This window comes from Maylandia zebra, linkage group LG2 (assembly GCF_041146795.1).
Source record: "Maylandia zebra isolate NMK-2024a linkage group LG2, Mzebra_GT3a, whole genome shotgun sequence".
Taxonomy (NCBI): Eukaryota; Metazoa; Chordata; class Actinopteri; order Cichliformes; family Cichlidae; genus Maylandia; species Maylandia zebra.
Window position 1 is genome coordinate 27,793,930 of NC_135168.1, and position 25,440 is coordinate 27,819,369.

Sequence of the window (25,440 nt, forward strand, 5' to 3'; positions counted from 1 at the left end):
ACTGTGACATTCTTAATTTCAGACCAAAAACAGAAACAGACCCTCATGCCACAGAGTTATAATAGAGAGAGTTTACTGAGTGAATGAGGTGGAGAAGGGAAGTCCATTCATCAGGTGGCGAGGAAGATCAACATCCAGGATGACATTAAAATGATACATGGAAAAGAAGAAGATGGATGGTGTAAAAGTGAATATGTAAAGCTAGCTAATATATAATATAACGTAATATAATGTTTGTGCTTTTGTTTTAGTAACTTACTGTGTGACCAGACGTGAATGTTGCAAACGGAAACTAGCTTGATGTAACAAAAGACGCAAGAAAACTGCAAACTACTGATAATGGAGAAAAGGGAGAGAAAAACAATAGTAGAAAAATGAATGGCTCTAGCTACAGTCGACAGGGGAATAAGCTCTTACGTTGGTTCGTTGTCTGATACACGGCAAGGAATAATAAAAGTCATTCAACAACCATCAGTTCTGGCCTTCTCAGTTCGGCTGGATGCTACAGATGGAAATGCCATCAAGTCTTTGACACAACATCTAAAAGGCACTAGCAGCCTTTATATGTTCGTTTCTTTGTGAATACTCAAAAGCCAGTTCATGCACAAAGAAATTAGATTTTGATCCAGCTGGCAGGGATATCACATGCAAAAGCAGGTTTGGCTAAGTGTGCATTTATTAAGAAAAAGTAATAGAGAATATTCATAATTATTTCCCATAGAGAAAATGTGCATAAAACCATTAACCGCATCACAAAAACTTGGTGGTAGAGCCAGAAGGGAGCAGTGAGTAGCATCAACAGCTGGGATGTTATGGAGTAGGCCAGATTTGTGAAGACAACTGCAGTTAATTTCGTCTTCATTTGAATGTCATTTTGTTCTGAACATGTCAGAACATTTTTACTGCTCAACATCCTGAAATATGTGTACATGTTTTAGTTGGACATTACGGTCGCTTTAAAATCACTTTAAGTAAAAACTGGCACAACTCACCCCACTCTCCCCTACATTAATTAAAGACATCTCATGCGTTCTCCTGTTAACAGCTCGATATTGCATCTTTTTTTTAATGAACTTTATTTAGAACAATAACAATGACAATCTCAGAGACAAGCGACATATTGAATCATTCAGAACAGAATCACACCTCCTTTTTCTTTTCTTCGATATTGCAATCTTTAACATGACCGTACAGCGGAAACGTACCTGTGTGACGTCAGCCGTTAGGTGCTCTGTGCTCGGGGTCAGAGGCTGAATAAATCATTAAATCCCCGATTTTATTTGCTTGTATCTGTTCTATCACCTTGGCGCCTCCAACCACACGCTACGCTGTGTCCCACGTTTATGACGTTACACTGTTTACCACTTTGTGTCGGGTGAATGTGACGTCACTATGTGATTATAGATGAGTAAAAAAAACAACCCCCCCCCCCTTCACCGCACCGCTGATGTTTCAGATAAAAAAATTTCAGATTATCTAAACACGAACCAGCTTTATCGCTCCAATCAAAATATTTAAAGCCCGCTGAATATGTATCAAAAACCGTCATTTTTCCCGCCGGACGTTTCTTTTAATGTGAAAGAGCAGAGCGGAAGCGTGGCATCAGCGAATGTAGTTCTGCTTCCGATTCCTGTGTTTGACTACTGCAGTCATGGCGGAGTACAGCCAGACTGGCCTTCTGGTGGCCCTGTTCCTCTTCACGGCGCTCACCCTCCGGGACATTTATGTCGGAAGGTCGAGCTCGCAGAGTGGGCACCAACCACCCGACAACCCTGCCGTCTTCCCGGACACGGAACCGGGAAAGCCCGCTAAGGCGGCGATCTACAGCGGCCCCGTACTGCGGTTCCAGTACTGGTGAGTTAACGCAGAAGCTAACGGAGGCTAGCGGTGAGCATCCGTGAGAATGACCGAGGTGAAGAGAAACTAAAGACAGGGTGGGTGAAAATCTAAACACAAACCATCGACAATACGAGTTAAGTTGGCGTGATCTACGGCGCCAGCGCTAACTAGCGGTGAATACTTGTCGTTAACGAGCTTCGGGTAACCCAACTTTGCTCATTTGGTCGGTTGGAATTTGGAGACTACCCGGATTTTGTTGGCTGATCAAGTTCGAGTTGCTTCGCTTCTGACCATCTAATTGGACACCTTAAGGCAGGTGTTCTTGTCTTCAACGTCCGTCTTTCGGGAAAATAAAAAAAATACACCTGATAATTGATCGGCTAATGTTAATGTGTGTGACAGTGTGTGTGTGTGTGTAAGTGTGACAGATTATAATCACCTAACTGATGTGCTTCTTTCAGTATCTCCTGAGGTTACAGTAAAGTCTTCCAGGATTACTCTCAGGCCATCAGTGAGGTGTACCCGGACATCCGCATCCAAGGCGAGAACTACCCTCCCACTGGCTTCAGCAGGTGAGGTGCTCCGTCTGTAAACTCTGTCCCCAGCCTCTACAGCTGTGTCTAACCTGCCTCCTCCCGTCAGGTGTGCGGCTCAGCTGATCTCGTATCTGAAGCTGCTCTCCATTTTGGTTATCGTCAGTGGTCAGAACCCCTTCTCGCTTCTCCACCTCCAGACGCCACCTGCCTGGACCTGGAGTCAGAACAACAAGGTACCAGCACTTAGCAGATAGCACATGTGCATAGCTCCGTGATTGGCTGTTTGTTAGTGGTTCTTGATTGGTGCTGCCTGAGCCGCTGTTCAATACTGATAATGTTTAATCACAAACTGATGACACATACAGGCAAACTCCACCCACACTGTTGTTTCAGGTGGGACTTACTAATGACAGTAAATCTACCATTCCATCAACACGCTCGTCCACTGTTTCCATGTCACGCTTTGCCTCTCCAAAATGTGAAATGTACACGCTTGCAGAAGTTGCAGTAATCTGTAGTACCAGCAGAAGGAGACGTTTTATTTCAAGCCAACATGAATATAATCACAGCAACGTGTTTATACAGACATTTACATGGAAATACATATTAGCATAGTATAATGGATTTTGCTGATTAAGGACCCTGGAATTAATGTTTTTTTGCTCTCTACTGACTTGACTTTAAATACATTAGCTCCCCCTGCTGGTAATCCAATTTTTACATGGGTGTGTAAATGGATACAGTGGACTAGCGTGCCTATTACACATTTTGCCGTGACATCAGAGCTACTGGAACATGCCCACCTGCTGTGAAAAAAACATTACTGGAGTCCTTTGCTCTCCATTCATTCTTCAAACATCTGCAAGTATAACTTATCCAAAGAGCCAGATAGTCGCTGTGCTATCTGATGCACTAATCAGTGCTGGTTATGGATCCAACAGGTGAGCTCAAGTCTCTTAACTCTGAAGCTCTTTTTCCATTAGTGCCTGCTCAAATCAACTCTGCACGGTTCATCACTGTTTGCCGGGTTTTGCATCAGGTCACAGCACCTGGTACTTTTTTTTTTTTTTTTTTTGTAACTGCTTTCCCAGGATTCCAATCGATCCGGGCAGGTACTAAAATGTGACATCGTCTGACTGCATGCCACTGATTGGCTGGTCAGTAGTATCGTTCGATGAGTCTGAGAGTGTGTCACTCACGAAAATCTAAACCACCATATTTTTTTTTTAATTAGAATTAGAATTCAACTTTATTGTCATTGCACATGCACAGGTACAGGGCAACGAAATGCAGTTTGCATCCATCCAGAAGTGCTTTAGCCATGATATAGATATATTACAATATATATTAGCAATAATATAGATATGTAAGTATATTACAGAAATGGGTCTATTGTGGTATGTTATAATGTACACGGTGTGAAGTATGTTATGAATACTGTACAACTATAAGTATGTACAGGCTGTAGTGAGTACAAGCTATGTACAGGATATAAATATGAAATAAAAAAACTATACAGAAATCTGAGATATACAGCTATACAGAAATGGGAACTATGCAAGTTGTAAACAGTTGTAGGATTAAAAATTATCAAATGTACAGAATGATTATTTACACAGAGCTATACAGTAGTGCAGTTAAGATAAGTGAGGGTGTGGATAATTTCTACAGAGGCTATATAAAGTGCTAGTGGTTGTGAGTGGTGGTTCAGTCCATGTTATTATTGTGTGTTTGAGGGTACAGTTGTCCATTGTGGGTGTGTGTGTGTTCAGTCCATGAGTTTAACGTGGGTCAGATGTCAGGAGGCAGAGTTCAGGAGTCTGACAGCTGTGGGGAAGAAGCTGTTCCGGTACCTGGTGGTCTTAGTCCGGAGGCTCCTGTAGCGCCTCCCAGAGGGCAGGAGGGTGAAGAGTCCATGTGAACGGTGACTGGGGTCTTTGATGATTTTCCCAGCCCTTTTCAGACACCGCTTCCTGTAGATGTCCTTTATGGCAGGAAGTGGTGCTCCGGCGATGCGCTGGGCAGTTTTCACGACCCTCTGCAACGCCTTCCGGTCCGAGGCAGAGCAGTTCCCATACCAGACTGTTATACAGTTGGTCAGGATGCTCTCGATGGTGCAACGATAGAAGTTCACCAGGATGTCTGAGGACAGGTGGTTCTTCCTCAGAGTCCTCAAGAAGAAGAGGCGCTGGTGAGCCTTCTTGACCAGCTTGGAGCAGTTGGTCGTCCAGGTGAGATCCTCGGAGATGTGGACTCCCAGGAACTTGAAGCTGCTCACACGCTCCACAGCCGTCCCCTTAATGTGGATGTGGGTCAGCATTCCTCCTGTAGACCACGATGAGCTCCTTGGTCTTCTCGGTGTTAAGCAGCAGGTTGTTTCTGTCGCACCACTTAGCCAGACGATCCACCTCCTCCCTGTAGGCGGCCTCATCCTTGTCACTGATGAGGCCAATCACCGTGGTGTCATCTGCAAACTTAATGATGGTGTTGGAACCATCAGCCGGTCTGCAGTCGTGGGTGAAGAGGGAGTAGACGAAAGGGCTCATCACACAGCCTTGTGGTACACCGGTGTTCATTGTGATTGTAGATGAGCTCCGAGTCGTGGCAAGTTGATCCCAGTAGGTAGTAATGGAAAAGGAGCTTGACAGGCCAAATCTCACCAATCCCTGTTTCTCCAGGCTGTCAGTGTAGCTCATTTAAACTGAGGAATGATTTAAATGACCTTGGAAAAACACTCATGAATAGACTGATGACTGAGGTTATGGTGTGATCAGAGCGCTAGCTTGTAGAATCGTCCGCCTATCCTGCTGCTGTTACCACGGTAATGGGTGCTGTTTACTGATTACCATGGTAACGGACACTGTGCTTCTGTTGCAGATCTTCTCCTGCCTCATGGCCTTCTTCCTCTGTAACATGATGGAGACTCACTTCCTGTCCACTGGAGCCTTTGAGGTCACACTAAATGGTGAGTTCTGATTGGACCAGACCTTTGTGTTAACATCATGCTTGTGACACAGTTTCAGTACTACAACTCAAATTACTGTAGTAGTTCACGCTTGTTTGTTTATTTGTTTATTTATAAGGAACCCCATTAGCTTCCACAACAGTGGTTGCTAGTCTTCCTGGACGCTTGTCTGCACTAAAGTCAAAGTATTCAGAGTAATAAACTGTCAGTCATCAGAAACAGAACAGCACTTCTTACTATAACCAATTACATCACTGCTGACCTCACATCCTGCTGTAATGCTGCCTGATCTGTACCAGAAACCCAGTTTGTTGTTTACTTATATGAAAGTGCTCATACTTCCTGTCACTCTGACAGCAAGCTCTGCGTACATGTCTTAGACATGATCTCTCACTCTTTTCTTTGTGTGAGTTATTAAAGAGAACATGTATGTATTCAGTCTAATTTCTATCCTGGAGCTCTGCTCAAACAAACTGTATGTGAAGCTTGATTTAAAAACAAAAAACATTCACAGATAGGGCTGTTCAATATAACGATATATATCGGATGCACACTTAGCACTTAGTTCCTCCTACGCCGAGCGGCGCATCGGGCAGCTAGTGATCTCCATCGATGTCGGTCAGCAGCGACTGCTTCAGCTTCGTCCCAGGCAATGTCGACAGTTCTCAGATTGTCCATAAATGTTCGATGACGATATAAAAACATCTATCGTTTCCTATCACGCTATCATTTGTTTCGTGGTGTCGCAAAATAAACTGTTTACAGCAATATTTTTTCATTATTTCTATGGTCACTGTAGTGACTATATTAATTTCTTAAAGCTCTCTCTTTCTCTTATATTTAATATAACCACACTATGGACGGACAAGCGCCTGTTTTTTACGTGCTGTCGTTAGCAACAATGACGGTAAAACCATCGCGTGGCTCCGCTGTATGCAGAGTGTTTACGGATGAGAAGCAAAAAGAGCCGTCAGGTGCTAAAAAATAAACTTCAGACTCAAACGTTAGAACAAGCTTTTCCCCGCAACATGCCGTGTAATAAACACTCACAAAGAGAAGGGCGGCCTTTACAATCTATGTCTAAAAATGTATAGTTTCATGCATGAGTTAAAACACTGGATTCCAGGTAAAGGACACCCAGCTCGAAACACTTCACGCAAGTCGAGCTGCCCAAGAATCACAGAATTTACAGAAAATGTTAAATTTTTTATATCGTGGTCGGGACGATAAATGTCTTATATCGGAATATGAGATTTTGGTCATATCGCACAGCCCTACAGAGTGATGTCATTTGTTTCATTGGTTGCTGCTGCTAACAGACCTAAATTAGTTTAGGTTAGCTAACGAGTGACAGAAGTGATAAGTGATAACTGAGCGGAAACCATTAGGGCTAAAAGCAAAAATGAGGCTAAGTGTTCCAGATGCTGCACCACCTTCTACTGAGGTACTTCCAGAGCATCCTAAGCAGCTGCATCACTGTCTGGTGTGGTAACTGCACCATATCGGATCTTAACACCCTACAGCGGATAGTGGGAACAGCTGAGAAGATCATTGGAGCCTCTCTTTCCTCCATCGCGGACACTTTTTGCATCCACAAAGCCACAAGAATTGTAGAGGACCCCATACACCTAATTACACAGCAGTTTGCCAACAGTAGTTATAAACCAACACAGGGAAATAAGGTTTCCTGAAAGTATATCATTTGTTCCTTGGAGGCTTCTGTTTTTGGTCCGTCATACACATCAATCTACACTGGTCAAAAAAATAAAGGGAACACAACTAAACAACACAATGTAACTCCAAGACCAATCACACTTCTGTGAAATCAAACTGTCCACATAGGAACCAACACTGATTGACAATCAGTGTCACATGCTGTTCTGCAAATGAAGTGGACAACAAGTTATAGGCAATTAGCAAGACATCCCCAATAAAGGAGCAGTTCTGCAGGGGGTGACCACAGACCACCTATGCTTTCTGGCTGACATTTTGGTCACTTTTGAATGCTGGCAGTATTTTCACTCTAGTGGTAGTATGAGACGGAGTCTACAACCCGCACAAGTGGCTCAGGTAGTGCAGCTCATCCAGGATGGCACATCAATGCGAGCTGTGGCAAGAAGGCTTGCTGTGTCTGTCAGCGTACTGTCCAGGGCAAGGAGGCACTACCAGGAGTCAGGCCAGTACATCAGGAGACATGGAGTAGGCCGTAGGAGGGCAACAACACAGCAGCAGGACTGCTACCTCCACCTCTGTGCAAGGAGGAACAGGAGGAGCACTGCCAGAGTCGTGCAAAGTGACCTCCAGCAGGCCACAAATGTGCATGTGTCTGCTCAAACGGTCAGAAACAGACTCCATGAGGGCCTGACATCCACAGGCGGGGGTTGTGCTTGCAGCCCAACACCGTGCAGGACGCTTGGGTTTTGTCAGATATCACCAAGGTGCCCTGTGCTCTTCACAGATGAAGGCAGGTTCACACTGAGCACATGTGGCAGACATGACAGTCTCGAGATGCCGTGGAGAACGTTCTGCCTGCAACATCCTCAAGTATAACCGGTTTGGCAGTGGGTCAGTAATGGTGTGGGGGTGCATTTCTTTGGGGGGCTGCACATCCCTCCATGTGCTCACCAGAGGTAGCCTGACTGCCATTAGGAATGAGATGAGATCCGTAGAGCCCTTGTGAGCCTATCGTCTCACAAGGGCTCCTCCTAATGCAAGACAATGCTAGACCTCATGTGGCTGGAGTGTGTCAGCAGTTCCTGCAAGACTAAGGCATTGATGCTGTGGACTGGCCCCCCTGTTCCACAGACCTGAATCCAACTGAGCACATCTGGGACATCATGTCTTGCTCCATCCAGGAGTTGGCAGATGCTTCAGTCCAGGTGTGGGAGGAGATGGCTCAGGAGACAATTGGCCACCTCATCAGGAGTATGCCCAGGCATTGTTGGAAGGTCATACAGGCACGTGGAGGCCACACACACTACTGAGCCTCATTTTGACGTGTTTTAAGGACCTTACATAAAAGTTGCTTCAGCCTGTAGTGTGTTTTTACACTTTTAATTTTGAGTGTGACTCCAAATAGGGCTGCTCAATTAATCGAATTTTAATCACGATTACGATCTGGGCTTTCAACGATCATTAAAAATGACTGAGCCGATTATTAGCCCCTCCCTCATTTATCCGCGACACCTTAAAGGCCGGTCCGTGAAAATATTGTCGGGCATAAACCGGTCCGTGGCGCAAAAAAGGTTGGAGACCACTGATTAAGAGGACCCGAGGGAAGCTCGGAAAGCTAAGCAGAAGTTATTTGGAGAGTGACTGCCGTTGGTTGAAAAGAGAGTTTAAAAAAAAAAAACTTCAGTGGTGTTGCACACTATTTTATATTATTTTTTTAAAGTCATTGTTAACCCTTTAAAGCCGGTCAGAGCAGCACGCTCCGTTTTGCGTAACTATTTTTAAATCCCTGTAGAACCTGAACCGTGTAAGCTAGCGCAATAATTTGTTTTGCATATGAAACCGGAGGAGTTGTACTTACATCTTATGCCATCAGCTTGTCCTCGGTCACGGTTTCGTTCCACATATAGCTTTGCAAAAATTGCATAAAAAGCGCTTGCAGGAACAAAAACATAATATTCCAGAAACACGCTTTGCCGTTCCAATCAGCTGTTCGTAACACTTCCCACAGTGAAATGATGCACATGCTGTTTTCTTTGCAAATTTGCATCATAGGATTGTTTTTTGTTTTTCCTGCAGTATATAAAAATTGCTGTATCTCCAAAATAAAACTATGAAGACACTCAAAATAAATTTCCTGTGGTGGGAAACTATTTTTTGCAACTTTATTGTATTTAAAGTTTTGAGGGATAAACCTCTTAAATTTCTCCAAGTAGAAATATATGTAAACAAAACAAAAGCAATTTTCAATTTTTTTTTGTAGTTTATTGCACTTTTTTGCAATTTATATAATTACTATGGACTTAATGCATACATATTATTAAAATATGGGCTATAACAGTTGTATTGATGTATAGCAACTTGAAATGCTCCCACAAATGGCACTACAGCATGTAAAAAAAAAATAATATAAGCTCTGGTGGACTTGGTTCTATAGTAGGTCTTAAAGGGTTAAATAAATATCGTCAAATAATCGTGATCTCAATTTCAGTGAAAATAATCGTGATTATCATTTTTGCCATAATCGAGCAGCCCTAACTCCAAATCCAGACCTCCATGGGTTGCTATATGTGATTCCCATTGATAATTTTTGTGACTTTTTTTTTTTTTTTTTTTGTCAGCATATTCAACTATGTAAAGAACAAAGTATTAAGAGTATTTCATTCATTCAGATATGGGATGTTTATTTTTGTGTTCCCTTTATTTATTTTTTTGAGCAGTGTATTTTTCCGAAACACACTTGCACTAGGTGATGCTACACAAACACTAAAAACTATGAACACTTATTTGTTAAATCAGCTTTACAAATGGAGTTAAATCTGTGACCATTTCTTAGAGCAGGGCTCCATGGTGTGATTTTTCTGAAATCACGCAGAGTTTCATGGTTTTTCTAAAAAACAAAAAAAAACCCTCTTATAATCAGAGGTGGGCAATAATGCGTTACTTGTAACAGTAAATTGCAGAAAAAGTAGAATTGGGCTGAAAGATCTATCGCTTTATCACCTATTCAGGTTGTAAATTGTGTTTTTAAAAAAGTAACTAAGTAATTACTTTTGAAAATAAGTAATCAGTAAAGTAACAGGATTACTTTTTGGGGGAAGTAATTAGTTACTGATTACTTTTTTCAAGTAACTTGACCAAAACTGCTTATAATATCTATAAAATGCACTACCTGTCAAACGTTTTCGAACACCACAACTAGCCTCATACCAGAGGGTGCTGCATGGAGCTGCAGAGTGCTGTGTGTTCTGGTTCAGGGAGCCTCTCACTCTGTACAAGTCACCGACCCTGGATCCAGCAAACAGCCCCAGACCATCACACTTCCTCCTCCATGTTGATGCCACACACTGTGGAACCATCCTTTCACCTACTCCACGGCGCACAAAGATCCTGAGTGATGAAACGAAGAGTCCAAATGTTGATCCATCAGTCAATGATACCTTCTTCCAGTCTTCAGTAGTGCAATGTCGGTGTTTCATGGCCCAGACAAGCCTCTTTGTCTTATTCTGACGTCTGGCTTTCTTGCTGCAGCTCGTCCTGTCAAACCTGCAGCTCAAAGCCTTCTCTTCACACCTGAAACTGAGACTTTCTCACTACGACCACTATTAAGCTGCTTGAAGCTGTTGTCCTGTGAGTCGCCTATATCACAGCTGTTAACTCTCAGGAACGTGTCCTCTGATTCAGTCGTGTCTTTGGGTCTGCAGACCTCTTCCTGTCACAGTTTGTTTCTGAGCCTTTGGATGCTGAAGGAAACTGGACTCACTGACACTTTGACTTTCTTTGCAGTTTCTCTGTCGGACAGACCGACATTTATGTGTTATGATGGTCTGTGTCTCTTCCACTGTTATTCTCACCATGTTTGTATCAACACACTACAGTACAGTACTGTTCAGCTGATGCCCATGAGGGTATGGTACCACAGTGTGCTCCAACACTGCTTCATGCAGACAGAGGGGGACGGAATCCAGACAAGTTGGAACACCTGTAGGAATTAGTAGCACCAACTTTCAAGGCTGATCAACCTCCAATACTGCAGAACAGCTTTGAATTGTTAACTCATGTTGTGTTCCCTGAAAAAGGCCTTTCTGTATAATTCTGACGTATACATTACATTTCAGTTTTGGGTAACCTTACCTTTTTTTTTTAACCTTTGGCAGTTTACCACTTTTGTACCATTTCAACCTATTCACTGGACTTGAAACACATGAATTGTGATAAATAACTGGAAGAACTGGGGTGTGTTTACTATATATAGTAAACCAAGATATTTTCACACTGTAAGCAGTAATTAAACATCAAGTTGTAGTTTGTACAGTAAATATAATAAAACAGCAAACAACTTTTATATTTATGTAAAGGACTTTTATTGTGAAAGGAGAGATCTGTTCCTGTGTGGAATCTTAATCTGCTTAAGAAGGTTCATGATTGAGCTGGAAGTATCAGCTCAGAGAGTGATGAAGGCCTGTAAACCAGAATAATCGAGTGTGCGATCGGGTTTTACAGTGTCTGTCCGAAAGCGGTGAGGCAGCTCAGACCGATACGAGGAGGCACATTGCGTGTTGTCCAATATAGTTTTATTCCACTTTAAATCTGAAAAACAATGTTACAAAGCCTGGAGGTAAATATGATGTAGGACACTCTATGCCCCCCTTTAGACTCAGCCCTGTAGGGATCACTGGAGAGTGGGCTGGCTGCCGTCAGCCTTCAGCGAGCTCTATAAATTAAACATTATATCAGACTCAGTTAACAATTCATCTGCAAATTTTGATGTAGCCTTACTTCTGCAGCTTTACTGCAGATTTTTCTGTAAACTAAACGGCGATGGGTGGAGCAGCTACAAAGTTTGCTTTTCTCCGTTGGTCAGCTGTTTCCAGGTTTTAATGGTGACTTCAGGAACAGCGCTGCTGTTTCGGAGGCTGTGCTTTCTTTCTTCCCACCTAAGCTCACTGTGTCGGTAACGCCTCTGCCTCTTTGCTCTTCACGTTGTATAAACAGACTCCGCCTCCACATTAAACTGTGCCAGCGTCATCATCGGTGCTGCTGTTATCAGTGTTTTAGGTTTAACACAGTTTATTATTCACACACTTCTGTTGTAGTCTGTAGTCAAAGTTTATTGGTCACATATCATGCACTGTGTGACATACGGCGAAATGCTTATCGCTGTGCAATTCCCGCCCATTAAAAATATTTGAATAAACTCAAGAATCAAAATGATGAAGGTGTGCAGATTAATGTATTTATTTTGTTATTAATTGTGTGTACAATGACGTGATATGAGAGAAACCAGATCAGAAGTACGTTGTTGTTATTAAAGTGCCGTCCGTTAAATGAAGAATCGAGGATTTTTTTTTTTTTAAATGATAAAGTTATAATCTGAGTTACTCAATGAATCGTGCCGCCCGCCTCTTTAAAACTGTGGATGACGACGAGCTCAGAACACAAGGGGAAGTAAGAGGTGCGGCCTGCCTCTGGATGTTGTAGTTTCACCATACGAGTCTGAGTTACCTTCTCCTAAACAGGAGGTGAGAGGTCATTTTTGAACTGTACAAACACACCCAGGTTTCCTTGTGGAGATCAGGTAGGGACATTCCTCTGACCTCATTTCCTGGTGTAACGCTTTCTGTCGTCCCCTCAGATGTGCCCCTGTGGTCGAAGCTTCAGTCTGGTTACGTCCCGAACATCCAGGAAATGTTTCAGATCCTCGACAACCACATAAAGATGAACCAGGTGGATCACATGACCTTCACCTCCACTTAGAGCTACAGGTGAATGCACATCAAGTTAACTGCACACAGTGACGAGACTCACAGGAAGTTTGTGTGAACTCGGCAGGTGCGATCAGAGTATCAGCTTCACCTATCTGTTAGATTTTCCTTGTACTGATGCACGGAGAAACGCCTGACAGGTACAGACTCACCTGTGACTCCAAAGACTGAATTTAGTCAATTTAAGAGGAACAAAAATTCAGTCCAGTCAGTCCAGAGACGGGTGTGACACCGAGACAGGTGAGGCAGAGGCGGGGCCAGAGTTTGATTTACAGACAGAAACATTTCTTTAAGTACTTCAGGGAGTATGTTTTGTGAGATGGTTTCAGCTGTGCTGTATTCAGGTGTCTCTCTCTCTTATTACCTGTTCTGTGTCCAGGTGCTCCGGCTTGCTAGGCGTTCTCCTGATGGCGTTCATGAAGGCCAGGCCTTAAAACAGATTCTGAAGGGCCCGGCTGGATGTTCCTCGCCATGAACTGAGCACTCCCTCTGCACCGGCTCACCTTCAGCACTACAATACCAGAAAGCACTGCTGGCAGCCTTGTGCTAATTAGTGTGTAGACAGGAAGTAGATGGCTGTTTATGTGAAGCTTTTATTGTGAAAATAATAAAATGTTCAGGTCTGTTTCCTGCCTGTTTGTGGTTTTGCAGGTAAATGCACATGTCCATGCAGATCGAGCCTTTTATTCACAGCATGTTTACAGTGTGGCTCATTTATGACCAGAGAAGCAGCCATGACATCCCAGAATTCATAGCAACGCACTTTCACTCCAGGAAAAGAAACCTTGAAGATGGCTGACAAACTCAAGTAATAGATAGGTATGACTGACACAACTGATTCCTGTCAGGAGCTCGTCAGAGGCTTGCTGTGATCAGGCAGGATTCACATGGCTTCATTTTTACTTCAGTCACAGAAAGTCTGGGAGGGGGTAGGAACTCCAGGCCTTGAGGGGCTGCAGGTTTTAGATCTTGGTGCACCCGAATCAAATGATTACTTCATTAACAGGCCTCTGGAGAACTTAAAGACATGTTGAGGAGGTCATTTAGTCATTTAAATCAGCGGACATGTCTAAAACCTGCAGGACGTTGAGGCCTGGAGTTCCCCCCCCCTGCTCTAGATTGTGTCTGCAGCAGGAACGTAGCAGAATGATTTTGGGCTTTTTTCATTATGTCTAATGAGGACAGTTTCACCTGTTCTCATTTATGTGACCTGCTGGAACATGCCAACATCAGTGAGGTGAAGTGAGTTTAGTTTGTGGATGGGATTATGATCCGTCTCATGGACGCTGTTTCCATCACAGTGTTACTGAGTCCACAGAGCAACAAACTCCACAAATGCTCCTTTTTTTTGTCACCTGTTTTATCAGATGACATTAAAAGTGGTGAAATGAGGCAATTTCTGCACTGAATCCAAAGAGGCCACAAAGGTGGAGCGGGCATGTGGTGATGATGTGAGCTGATCATCATTTCCTGTTTGGAGACATGAATCATCTGAAATGTGAAGGTTCATCTCTAGGCTCTTTGTGAAGAGTCTGGATTTTCCTACATCTGAGTTTCAATGGTTCAGGTAGACTGAGCGGGTCGGGCTTAACACAGTCGAAAGGTTCCATGTGTCTCTGAGTTTTAGTATCCTCATCAGTAACTACAAACAAAATAAATACAGTCATGTTTATTAAAATAAAACAAGTTCAATGTCCCAGGTCAGGTTCTCCTTTCAGGTGTTACTAATCCAATCCAATGTAACTTTGACATGAATATAGTTTGATTTCAGCGACTGACTGAGTTATTTAAACAGTTTCATTTGAATGTCCTGTGTTTTTATAGCCTTTTTCCCTGCAGTAACCACACAGTAACTGTACTTTTACTGCAGTACTTTGAAGTACATGTCAGGTAGTTCAGTCTGAGTACATAAAATAAACTAAACAAAACCATAAAGATATATATTTTTTTTAAAAAGGTCTTCCCTTCAATCAGTGGACGCTGCGATGCACGCGGTGAGGCAGCAGGGGGCGCCAATGAGCCGGTGTTTTTGAACACTTCCGGTACAAAAGAAGCGGCTGTGAGACAGACAGTAGCTAACGTTAGCCTCTGCAGTACGTTTATTCGACTTAATTATTTTTTTTACTCTACTAAAATGTTTGAGGCCGGAAATCTGTCGCTGACACACACGCTAGCTTCACGCTAACGGTAGGAACCACAGTGACGAAGAGAGAGGTGCTAACGGCTAAAAGTAAACTGCTAAGAGGAGCAGTGACGGTGACAGCGGAAGCTAACAGTTTATTGCTAACAGTAAGTAAAGTTTAAGCTCAACTGCACACATGCCACGTTTAAAGTATCTGTGTGTCTGAATCTACTGTTTAAATCTTGAAGGCCGTGTTTCTAATTCTTGTAAAGGTAAAACTCCATCATCATCATCAGTGACAGCAGGGTCACTGGGTCACCAGAAGCGTTTCTTTCGGCTCCTGGTGACCTTAGTGTGATTCCCCCTGCAGCTCCACGAGTTTAGCTGGTCCTGGTTTTATGTATCAGGCTCAGATTAGGAACTCTTGACTTTCTGAACAGAGACGAAGCAGCTTCTGGTACGGAGAAAAGGTGCGAGTTTCAAAGGTCCCTCCTGTTTCCTTTTCCTAACCTCTTTTACTTGCCCACGGTGGAAGGATCATTGAGGTAAAGGAAAGGTGGGTAGGAGACATACGCTGAGGAAAGGAACGGCCTCACACTCGTTTCTTTTAACAGCGTGACACTGCAGAACATGAACTACAGATTGATTTTCTTTCATCCAGATCTCTTATCTAAATTCCATCGCTGTTTTTAGAGAAAAAAAAAAAAAAACGAGTAAAACCTGACTTTGCGCTGGGTTATTTTGGTTAGCATCCTTCACGCTCCCTCCTTGGGAGTCACTAATTCAGCTGCTTCTGCTACCTCAGAGTAAATCTGTCCCATTGCATATAATATCCAGATGCGGCTGTCGCAGCACCTTTTGAAGAGGAATTCTGCAACTGCATTAAATTTACTCCATCACCACTGATCCCAGCTGACCTGAAGTAAACACAAACCCTGCAGTACCACAACAAAGGACATCACTAATGAACACTGATCATACAGAACCTTGAGCACACTTTGTTCATATAGATCAGGGGGTAGGCAACGCCAGGCCTCGAGTGCCGGTGTCCTACAGGTTTTAGATCTCACCCTGGGTCAACACACCTGAATCAAATGATTAGCTCATTACCAGACCCCTGGGGAACTTCAAGACATGTTGAGGAGGTAATTTAGCCATTTGAATCAGCTGTGTTTGATCAAGAACACATCTAAAACCTGCAGGACAAAGGCACTCGAGGCCTGGAGTTGCCTACCCCTGATATAGATCATAATTTTAGCTGGTACAGCGTTCTTTGTGCAACAGTACCTCAACAGGAAGTAGTTTTTATTCCAGCAGTGTGATGCTCAGCTGTGAGTTTAACCGCTGCTGTTCAAAACTATAAATCTATCAGCGGTGTATGGATGAAATGGAAAATGCAGTCAGAAGGAACATTTACATGATCCACTTTGGTCATGTTTGTTTTCATGCGTGGTCAGATGTTTTTTTTTTTTTTTTGGTTTTTTTTTTCCCCCTCCCCTTTCATAAAGGATGCTCCAGCGTCTCTTATGCTAAAGGAAGAAAGATACCTGTTCCTAGTGATGGCCAAATGAAGCTTTCTGAAGCACTGAAGCTTGTATTGAAAAATGGTTCATTACTCGAAGCTTTCCAACACAGTCCTCTCCGGTGACATCTGGTGGCGAATATTTTGAAGAGCAGCTTGAATCTGCAAAATAAAACGGACTGCTCAATCATCACTGCTCACTCAAGAGTGATATTGGGCCACCGTTCCGTTGCTTTGAACATGTAATTGGTTTTGTTTTCTCGATTGGGGGGCTGAAAAAATGTAATGCGTATTTGCGTAATACATCGTCACTGATTTGTAGAATCATTTTGATTCGATACAGGATCCGATTCAATTTGATTGGAATGTGGAAAGTTTTGCCTCAGTCAGAAATATTACAATTCTGGTCATGTATCAGTATATATCCATAATTTCGTATCTATTACAAGAAAGCTGACACATGTGAGACTTAATTAGAGATGTAAACAGAGAGTTATGAAACCTGCAGCTGCAGAAGCCAGCGAAGAAAAAAAGAGGCAAACACAGCGCGGACCCGACGACGCACCAAAATCTGATTCTGACGCGTCGGGTCCGTGCTCTGTGTTCACGTTTGTATGCAGAGTCCGTAAACCTGCTCCCAGTTACAGTTTTAGCTGTATGGTGTTTTACGACATGTTGTGAGGTTTAACCTGAGATGCTGGCGTTTCAGGCATAATAACGTTAATTTACAAATCGACACAGGATTGTAATGAATCAATATCACTTTATTCAATTTAGCATGGATTGTAATCAGAAAGGCGATAATCAAAACCCACCCCTAATCAAGAACTTGTAAAGTAAAAACATGATCAATGTAAGGTAGCCCTTTTGTTATTTACATTTAAAAAGAGGATTAGTGTTACTGTGCGCTGGCTGAGTCTATTTCTTTTCTTAGAAATAGTTTCTCCTGCCCTGGAGAAAATCCACTTGCATGGAACAGAAGAGGCTGTGGAGTGCAGGAACCACACTGCAAGCTGGTAGATATGCAGGTATTCCTGGGTCCTGCAGACTATCACCTAAAAACAATAAACAAAATGCTTTTCTAAACTGTGTAGCAATGTAATGTACATATAGTGTCAAATACATTTTTGTAGTCTTCATTAGCTTTAATTCACATGGAAGTGTTCCTAAAGTCATATGCTGTAATGATATTTACATTATGAAAACATGATTTTGGACATTTCAAGTTTTTCACTTCGGCAGATAAAATGAATTGAGCAAAATCAACTCAAAATATTTCCACACGCCATAACGTCCTCCCTTCCTCGCTGGCTCCATATCTGTCAGTGGAATGATCACCTCTTCGCTCTCTGTCACCATCAACACACTCCACGAATCCCGTGGATGATTCACTTCCTTATATCCGTTTGAATCAGGTACCGAAGCAGTTACGTGTGTAATGAAGCTTCGGACGTCACTGGTCACGTGACTTTTGCCAAACGAAGCAAGCCTCGACACAGTGCTTCTGAACCAGTGTGTTGTTTTTTTTCGACACACGCTCCGGAGCGTCAGCTTCAAGCGGGCCATCACTACCTGTTCCCCTATGAACAAGGATCAGATGGATTCATACACACCTGGCTGAGGTGTGTATGAAACCTGTGGGACTCTGTTCTTCCATGTTTATTTAGTTTTATTTTTTAAAATCTCACAGCATGGATTCATTAAAAGAATTGCCGAGGGTTGTTACTGATTGGCTGGAGGGCATCGTCACAGGTGGATCAAAGCAGACTGATTCATGTCTAAAACTGACAATCGATAACACTCCAGCTGTTACAGGTGCAGGTACCTGAGCTGTTTCTCTGGTCTCCATCCTCACCTGTGCCGTGAAGGTGAATCATTAAGTCAGAGATGAGCAGCTCTGTAAGTCATCTTCTTCTTCTGTGGTTTAACCTGTTCAGCTGTCACACTGTCAGCTGGTGTTTACCTGGTCAAGTGTGTTAAGCTCCACCTCCTGGTATTCTGTTTTCAGGTTCAGAGGAAGAGGCGGAGCACACAAAGTCCTCCGGTTTCTAGACACAACGCCAAGAGCGGGAGAGCTGCGAGTACCAGGAGGACGGCGAACGCCGACAGTGATCCCACCCCCCCAACAGAGACCATTGATGTGATGGACGGTCAGTCCCGATCAGTACACTCAGTTTCCAACTGATCGAACAGTCATTGATAGGCCTGCATCTACAGGTGTTTTCAGACCAGACCTGACTCATCTAGACACGCTCTCAACCTCTCGGCCAATCAGAGAGCTGCTTCTTTTTGAAGTAAAACTGAAGAGAAAAACATGTTCAGACCTCACCGGAAGTGATGTAAGTAGCAGGTCCTCACTGCTAAGAGAAATAAACATACCTGAGCTGTCTGCTGAAGGTGACCTCCCACACCTGAAAATACAGTCAGTGGGTTTCCTGGTGTCTCCTGATCACTGACACACCTGCAGCCCAGAGGAAACAAAATCCACCTGACAGTTAGAAATTCATCAGGGGTGTGATTAACACTTGACTTTAACACCTGAAACTCGCGACCACACGTCTGACACACAGGTGACCAAAAACGGGACAGTCACAGCTCTGTGGGGAACCTCTCTGCTCCTTAAAGTCGTTCGTGCTGGGCACCGCCAAATGGAGCCACTTTGGGTATAAAGAACCACAAGCTGTGAGAATCCAGATGTTTGACAGTGAGTGTTCATGCCCGTTTATCTCGATCTGTTTACCTGATTATTGGTTATCGATAAAATCACCAGACTTGGAGATGAAACACTTTGATCGTAAAGATGGAGCCACGTTACATCACTGATGTCGGGTAACGTCGAGAATGATGAATAGTTGAATCTCGACACTCGGTTTCATTTCTCATCTGCTTCGCTTGGCTTCGCTTTTTTTTTTTTTTTTTTTTTAAATTATCTGACTGATGCAGGCGTACAGTGAATCCATTTCATCGCCACGCTGTTGGTCTGAATGGAGACGGTGCCGCATGTCAGGCTAACACAGGCTCCTCCCCTCTGTGTAAGTGTGGGCAGAGCATGTACACGAATCTGAGTTTGTGGTTGTGTGTGTGTTCAGGTGAGGAGGAGGTGGTTGTGGATCTCACCTGTGAGAGTGGAGCAGAAGCTGCTGCTGTGGTCGACCTGACTACCAACAGTGACTCTGTGCTGGTAACTCTCTCACACACACACACACACACACACACACACACACACACACACACACACACACACACACACACACACACACACACGAAGTGTGCTAATGTCTAATTCTTCTTCTGTGTTTGTTTGTTTTTTTTTGTTTTTTTTCCTGCTGTATCCAAAACTTCAGCTGGTGGATGAGGGTAAGTCAGACTTTGTGTTCCAAAGACTAGATTGAGGCCTGAGCTCTCACTAAGGAAGCGGTCTAATGCCTGTGTGACTGTTTTCACCCAGGTCCTCAGAACTGGAGACCACCTGTACAGAGTTATCTTGTTAGCAGCGATGAAGATGAAGACACACCCCCCGTCCTCAGTGCCACCCTCCTGCCACCGACAAACACCTCCAGGTGATACACCAACCCCTACACACTTTTATAATGTTCTTCCTCTACGACCCCCCCCCCCCCCCCCCCCCCCCAAATTTTTGCACATGCCGAGGAGCATGTCAGGCTACGTTTCACTGTGTGTTATATACTATGCATGTGACAAATAAAGAATCTTGAACTTGAACTTCTGCAGGTGATACACTGACCCTGTCAGTGACCTCACTCAAATGTTTTTGTGTTTCAGGTCAACTCCAGGGACAATCAGCTGTCCTGTGTGTCTGGACGGATACTCAGAGGTCAGTCAGAGTGTGTGTGTGTGTGTGTGTGTGTGTGTGTGTGTGTGTGTGTGTGTGTGTGTGTGTGTGTGTATTCAGACTTTTCAGCATGAATAAAGCAGAAAAATGAACTTTATTGAAACAGAGTGCCAGCAGCGAGGTTCTTTCTTTATCCTGCTGCACATGCTCAGTGTGAGCTCCGAGGACGCTTCCTTCAGGGTGAGCGTGCTCAGAAAGTATACAAACACATAACATCCTTATAGAATATGATGTAACACTATAGATCAACTCACCTCAGAATATATAAACAATTACAGCAATATGATGCAACAAACACAGCAGTACTACTAATCCAAAATACTCAAAGCTTCATAGAACTGAAACAAACATTTATTTTTAGGTCCATTCTGCTGCTGATACATACTTTAGGTTTCTGAATATTACACTTGTTGCTGCCTTTCATAGTGTGTAACTTGAAGGCCCTGAGTACTTTCTCCCACACTGAAAACACTGGAATGATAAAATTATTTGAACATTACCTAATAAGACTGATTCAGGACAGACAATTAGTTATGTTAAACTTTTCTAGCAGTCCTTCACAAACAGGGAACAGTCTGTCTATTCTCTCCATCTGTCAGCTGCTGCTGGCTCTTCCTCCTCCTCTTCCTCACACACTGCTGAGTTTGTCCTGGTGGATCATCAGGGGTGCAAAGCCTCACAGATGATGTGCAGCAGTGGGTCCCTCAGTCTGTCCTCACTCTGGACACTTGCAGTTGTCACACATGGAAATCAAATGTGTGATAAGCTGCAGGATTCAAACACAAGTGTAACTTATAAATACATGTTCATACTTTTATTCCACAATCAGAGAGAAAGAAAAAGAGAGAGTGTGCAGGACAGACAGACAGGTGAAAGTCTCAGGTGTACACACTGCTACACAACAGCACAAGAGAAGGAGGATTTAGTGTTTGTGTTATTACGAAACAAGAAGAGTTCCCAGATGGTACAGTGGACACATGTGTGACTCCTGTGATTAAAGCATCTTTCTTTCAGCTTAACGAGTGAACCGTCAGCTCGTTCAAACACACGTTAAAGTTCGTTTGGCTCGACACCGCCGAACAGAGGCAGCAATATAACATAGCTAACATTAACAGTGCAGTGAATCCTGCTTGTGCCGTGATATTCAGGACTGCAAACTGAGCAGCATTCACTAGCTGTGTCCCAAAACCTAGGCCGTATCCTCCTGAGGCAGCACTTGAACAACGTGAGGTAGGCTGTCCCAAATTGAAGGCTCCTCCAAATGCGTCCTTCATTTTCCAAGATTTTGAAGGATGGGTCGGGTGTGTCTTTCGTGGCCCACCGTATCCCAGAATTCATAGCGCGGCCCAGTCAATTCCAGTTGCCAACAATGGCGGCTGCTACTTAGTTTTAATATTACTCTTATTAATCTTTCTGGGTCACAAAATAACTTTTAACATATTTCCAGGCGAGAATGTAGCTGTGTAAAGTTCAAATATCTGCTTTATCAAGACATCGCATATTTGCAAAAGTGCGACGTTTGTGGAGATGTCTGTTACCCACCAGCTTGATGGCTAGCTGGGAGGTCGAAGCTCACTAGAGAACAGCGGACACCCGGCACATCGTTATCAGACCTGCCGCCGTCTTTGGCTACTCAGGTTAAACATGGTGTGTGTGTGTGTGTGTGTGTGTGCGCCACTCACATGACTTAAATGTTATTGTTTGGCTTTTTTCACTGTTTTATTTGTTCCTGAGTAAATCGGTTTGGCTGAGATTAAAGTTATTAGATAAAATAAAACTTTATTAGTCCATTGGGAGGGTTCCTCGGGGGTTTTCACACAGCTGAATAAACGTCAAACAGAAAACTGATTAAAGTGCGAGATTCAAAGTGTTTATTGTCATGTGTGCAGAAGAAATAGCTTTTCTCTGTGCAATGAAGTTCTTCCTTTGCTGTCCATACAGAAGATGGTCGAGATGATTGAGAATTTTCTCCAGTGTCCTGTTATATTTTAGATAGCAAGGAGCAGATGGCTGAGTTTATTCATGCCCATCGAGATGGCTGGTGACACAAATCTGAAGGCTAGACCGTCCCATTTCACAGTCTCTCACTTCTGGGACACAGCTAGTGTGAGCTCTGAGTAACCTTCAAGATCGACTTTACAGCCCTCAGCTCGCTGCTGATTTAATGCAGGGGACGTTTCTTTCAGTGTGAGCGTGCTCAGAACAAATTGGTGTTGGTGACTCGAGTGTGCCTAAAAATAGTCCAACACAATGCTTGATGAAATGTGTGCTTCCTGAGGCATTGTGGGTAATGAAATACAGGCTTTACTACATTCACATGGCCACTGATCAATGAACCTAATCAATAAACATACATTTGCTGACTCTTATTTTGAAAGTTTCAGTCTGGTTTTGTGTTTTACTTTGAAAGTATTACAGTGACGTTTGAGTGCATTGCTCTGATTGGCTGTTGGTGTGTTGTTGTTGTTTAATTTCTGTTTGCTTTTTATTTATTTATTTTTTTTTTCTTCGCAGATTGTTGGGAGCGGCCGATTGGTCGTGTCCACCCGTTGTGGTCACGTGTTCTGCAGTCAGTGTTTGAGAGACTCTCTGACATCATCACACACTTGTCCCACCTGCAGGAAGAGACTTACTCACCGCCAGTACCACCCCCTGTACATCTGACATCACTCTGAGACCACAGCTGAGTCCTGCTGCCATTGGACCACAGGCCATGATGTTGATGTTATTTGCTGCTGAATTGTATTTTTTTTTTTTTTTCTTTTTTGTGTGTGCGCCTCTGTTTGGACATTAAAGTGTTGAGTCATAGCTGGTAAACATGGATTAATGATTCATGTGTGTTGATTTGTTTGTTAAAGCTGAAATAAATTTTGATTTGTTTCACTCATTGATCAGCTGATGGATCTACAACGTTATGGCAGTAATGTGGAGAATAATACTGCACAATGTACTTTCTGTAATCAGAGTACAGGAAGTACTCGTACTCACACACACAGCACTGTTTTAGTCTGACTCTGTGTGTGGTGTGTGTGTTTGGGGGGGGGGGGGGGTGCTTGCACTGATGAATTATGGGTAGTCAAGGGCGAAGATTAGGCATGGACGGAAGGGACATGTCCCCACCAGTATCCAGCGATTATTGAATTGTCCCCACCAATAATTTGATCTCTTCGAGTAAAGAAAATCAAACCCGATAGAAGGGGGGGAAAAAAACGATCCGTCAACATCTCATTCACCCAGCGGTGCAGAAAGAGTTAAATTACGTCCTCTACTGGAGTTCTACGTCATGTGACAAATATGGCCAATGTGATTGCTGTGCCTTTCAGGGAGCTCTGTTTAGTTTTAGCAGTGGCAAGCCTGCGCTGCAAGGAGGAGAGGAGGATGGCAGCAAAAAGGAAGAATCTGGATATAAGTATTTTTCAAAGAAACCTGTAAGTCACTTAAAGCCAAATTCACTCATAAAATGTATCCCTCATAATAACTAGTGATGGGCAGATGAAGCTTCATGAAGCACTGAAGCTTTTCATCCAGTTGGTTCATCCCAGCGCAAAGCTTCTTGAAGCTTCATTTGCTCTAGTAGGACACCTACTGCACATAAAAATATTAGTTGGCATGAATTTGAAGAGTGTGGCCTTTTGCACACAGCCTGTAAATGTCAACAACAAAAGGAGTGTGTAAAACATGTATATTGTAGTGATGTCAGTATACTGTGTATATTTATACTGGCAGTATGGAAAATGATCATTTACTGTGAGGTGTGATTGGGGTGTGGACAGTAGTTGTGCTTTTGTAACGTTGAGGTATGGACAGCTACACACTGAGGCCTCAGTGTTGCCTGTTCACATTTTATTCTGTAAAAACTAAATTTTCACTGCTTTTATGGCCTTTTAGTGGGGAGAACATAGCTAGGATTTAACGATTTAACAAGTCTTTTAAATCGTTTGTCCTCCACAATGCTAAATGGCTGGGAGTCCTCAATCACCATGCTAACCAGGTCTTCATCTATTTGAGATTGTTCTCCTGAGGAAAGACAATAAAAACAAAGCACAAATATCACACACGTAACTTATAACAGTTGTATAATATTGTTATATCATGTAGTAACATTACGGCATGCTATATTATCATGGCATTTGATGGCTCACCTGGTATTGCTCCACAATCGGTGTTCCCCTTATTCTCATGCAAAGCTCTGTAGTGCCTAAGCATGGATGTTATATCCCAGCTCCCTGGCACATAGCAAACACTTCGCCTTGTACAAAAGTAAAGCCGCTTAACATAAATTGTATTGCACCATCAGTATTATGAAAATACATCTTCTGTAGAAATTTACATACCTTGTTGGGAGGAATAAAATCAAAATGTTCCCACACAGGGGAGGACATCCTCCTCTTCTTAGCTGGTTCCATTCTCTTCTGACTTTCTCACCTCACGCTCATAAACCTCCAAACTGTCTCCAAACTGTCTCCAAACTCTCACTAACCGCAACTCTCCATCAAACACCCACATTTTGAATGAAGTCTGAGGGGTTTATATCGCTGTCATAGCTCGCGGCAAAGTTCGAACCACTTCATGAACCAGTCACGTGGTACAGCCGGGCAGCGAGGCTTCGGACGTCATCATTTTCAGCTCCTCCCATAAATGAAGCAAGCCTCGATACGCGCACCGCGGAAACGCCCCCTCCATTACTCGACACAAGCTTCGAAGTCTCGATACCGAACGTCACATCACTAATAATAACGTTACAGGCTATGCTAGGCTTTGGCCCACATCAGTCTAAAACTGTATGTAACCATGAATAACGTGTTTTGGAAACTAACTGCACAACAGGCAGCACTATTAGTTTTCTCAGTCTCCCAGAGCAGCATTTCTAATTTTGATTGAAACTGTCAGAGAAAACGGCAGCCTCGAGCAAGCCAGGATATTAGATTACAGAGGCTGTTAAAATTATATGTCTAACATTAAAATGTTGGTGACACAATAATTTCATCCTAATGGTAGTGACACAGGCAGGAAATCATTCCTGCCTGTGGCCATCTCCCTGTACAACGCATCCACTTAACACACTGTTTGCTGCTACAACTACACATGTTTCTTTTCCAACTATTTATTTATGAGTGACTTATGTATGTATGTATGTATATATATGTATATATTGTACTATTCTTAG

The 25,440-nt window shown here is 43.2% G+C and overlaps 3 protein-coding genes across 6 annotated transcripts in view; 2 read left to right on the plus strand and 1 right to left on the minus strand.

Moving 5' to 3' along the window:
* cox18 (cytochrome c oxidase assembly factor COX18) overlaps positions 1 to 2,410 on the minus strand; it is a 17,518-nt gene extending 15,108 nt beyond the window's left edge. The window contains exon 1 of one of the 2 annotated variants that reach the window (XM_012922554.4): positions 2,279 to 2,410. The gene's annotated coding sequence lies outside the window, so the exon portion shown is untranslated. Of the gene's footprint in view, positions 1 to 1,205; positions 1,360 to 2,278 lie in introns of those variants that run through there. The other variant, XM_023152772.3, reaches the window with a different exon arrangement.
* selenot2 (selenoprotein T, 2) lies at positions 1,607 to 13,401 on the plus strand. The gene is made up of 6 exons (XM_004563631.3): positions 1,607 to 1,854; positions 2,301 to 2,411; positions 2,482 to 2,608; positions 5,253 to 5,340; positions 12,647 to 12,776; positions 13,156 to 13,401. Exons 1-5 carry the CDS (start codon positions 1,652 to 1,654, stop codon positions 12,766 to 12,768), a joined length of 651 nt encoding a protein of 216 aa, XP_004563688.2. The 5' UTR covers positions 1,607 to 1,651; the 3' UTR covers positions 12,769 to 12,776; positions 13,156 to 13,401.
* Positions 13,402 to 14,766: 1,365 nt separating this feature from the next.
* On the plus strand, positions 14,767 to 23,164 carry rnf4 (ring finger protein 4). Of its 3 annotated transcripts, XM_012922559.4 has the most exons (9): positions 14,767 to 15,065; positions 15,339 to 15,454; positions 18,236 to 18,319; positions 18,429 to 18,570; positions 19,510 to 19,601; positions 19,765 to 19,777; positions 19,869 to 19,980; positions 20,204 to 20,255; positions 22,788 to 23,164. In XM_012922559.4, exons 3-9 carry the CDS (start codon positions 18,308 to 18,310, stop codon positions 22,935 to 22,937), a joined length of 573 nt encoding a protein of 190 aa, XP_012778013.1. In that variant the 5' UTR covers positions 14,767 to 15,065; positions 15,339 to 15,454; positions 18,236 to 18,307; the 3' UTR covers positions 22,938 to 23,164. The 3 variants fall into 3 exon arrangements, with proteins under 3 accessions (XP_012778013.1, XP_012778012.1, XP_004563686.1); XM_012922558.4 differs by lacking the exon at positions 15,339 to 15,454 and having other exon boundaries at positions 18,227 to 18,319; XM_004563629.5 differs by lacking the exon at positions 15,339 to 15,454.
* Positions 23,165 to 25,440: the final 2,276 nt, after the last annotated feature.

Coding starts and splice junctions, on each gene's coding strand:
- rnf4 (XM_012922559.4), top strand. Junction 19,981..20,203: donor CCACCGACAAACACCTCCAG/GTGATACACCAA, acceptor TTTGTGTTTCAG/GTCAACTCCAGGGACAATCA. Junction 20,256..22,787: donor GTCTGGACGGATACTCAGAG/GTCAGTCAGAGT, acceptor TTTTCTTCGCAG/ATTGTTGGGAGCGGCCGATT.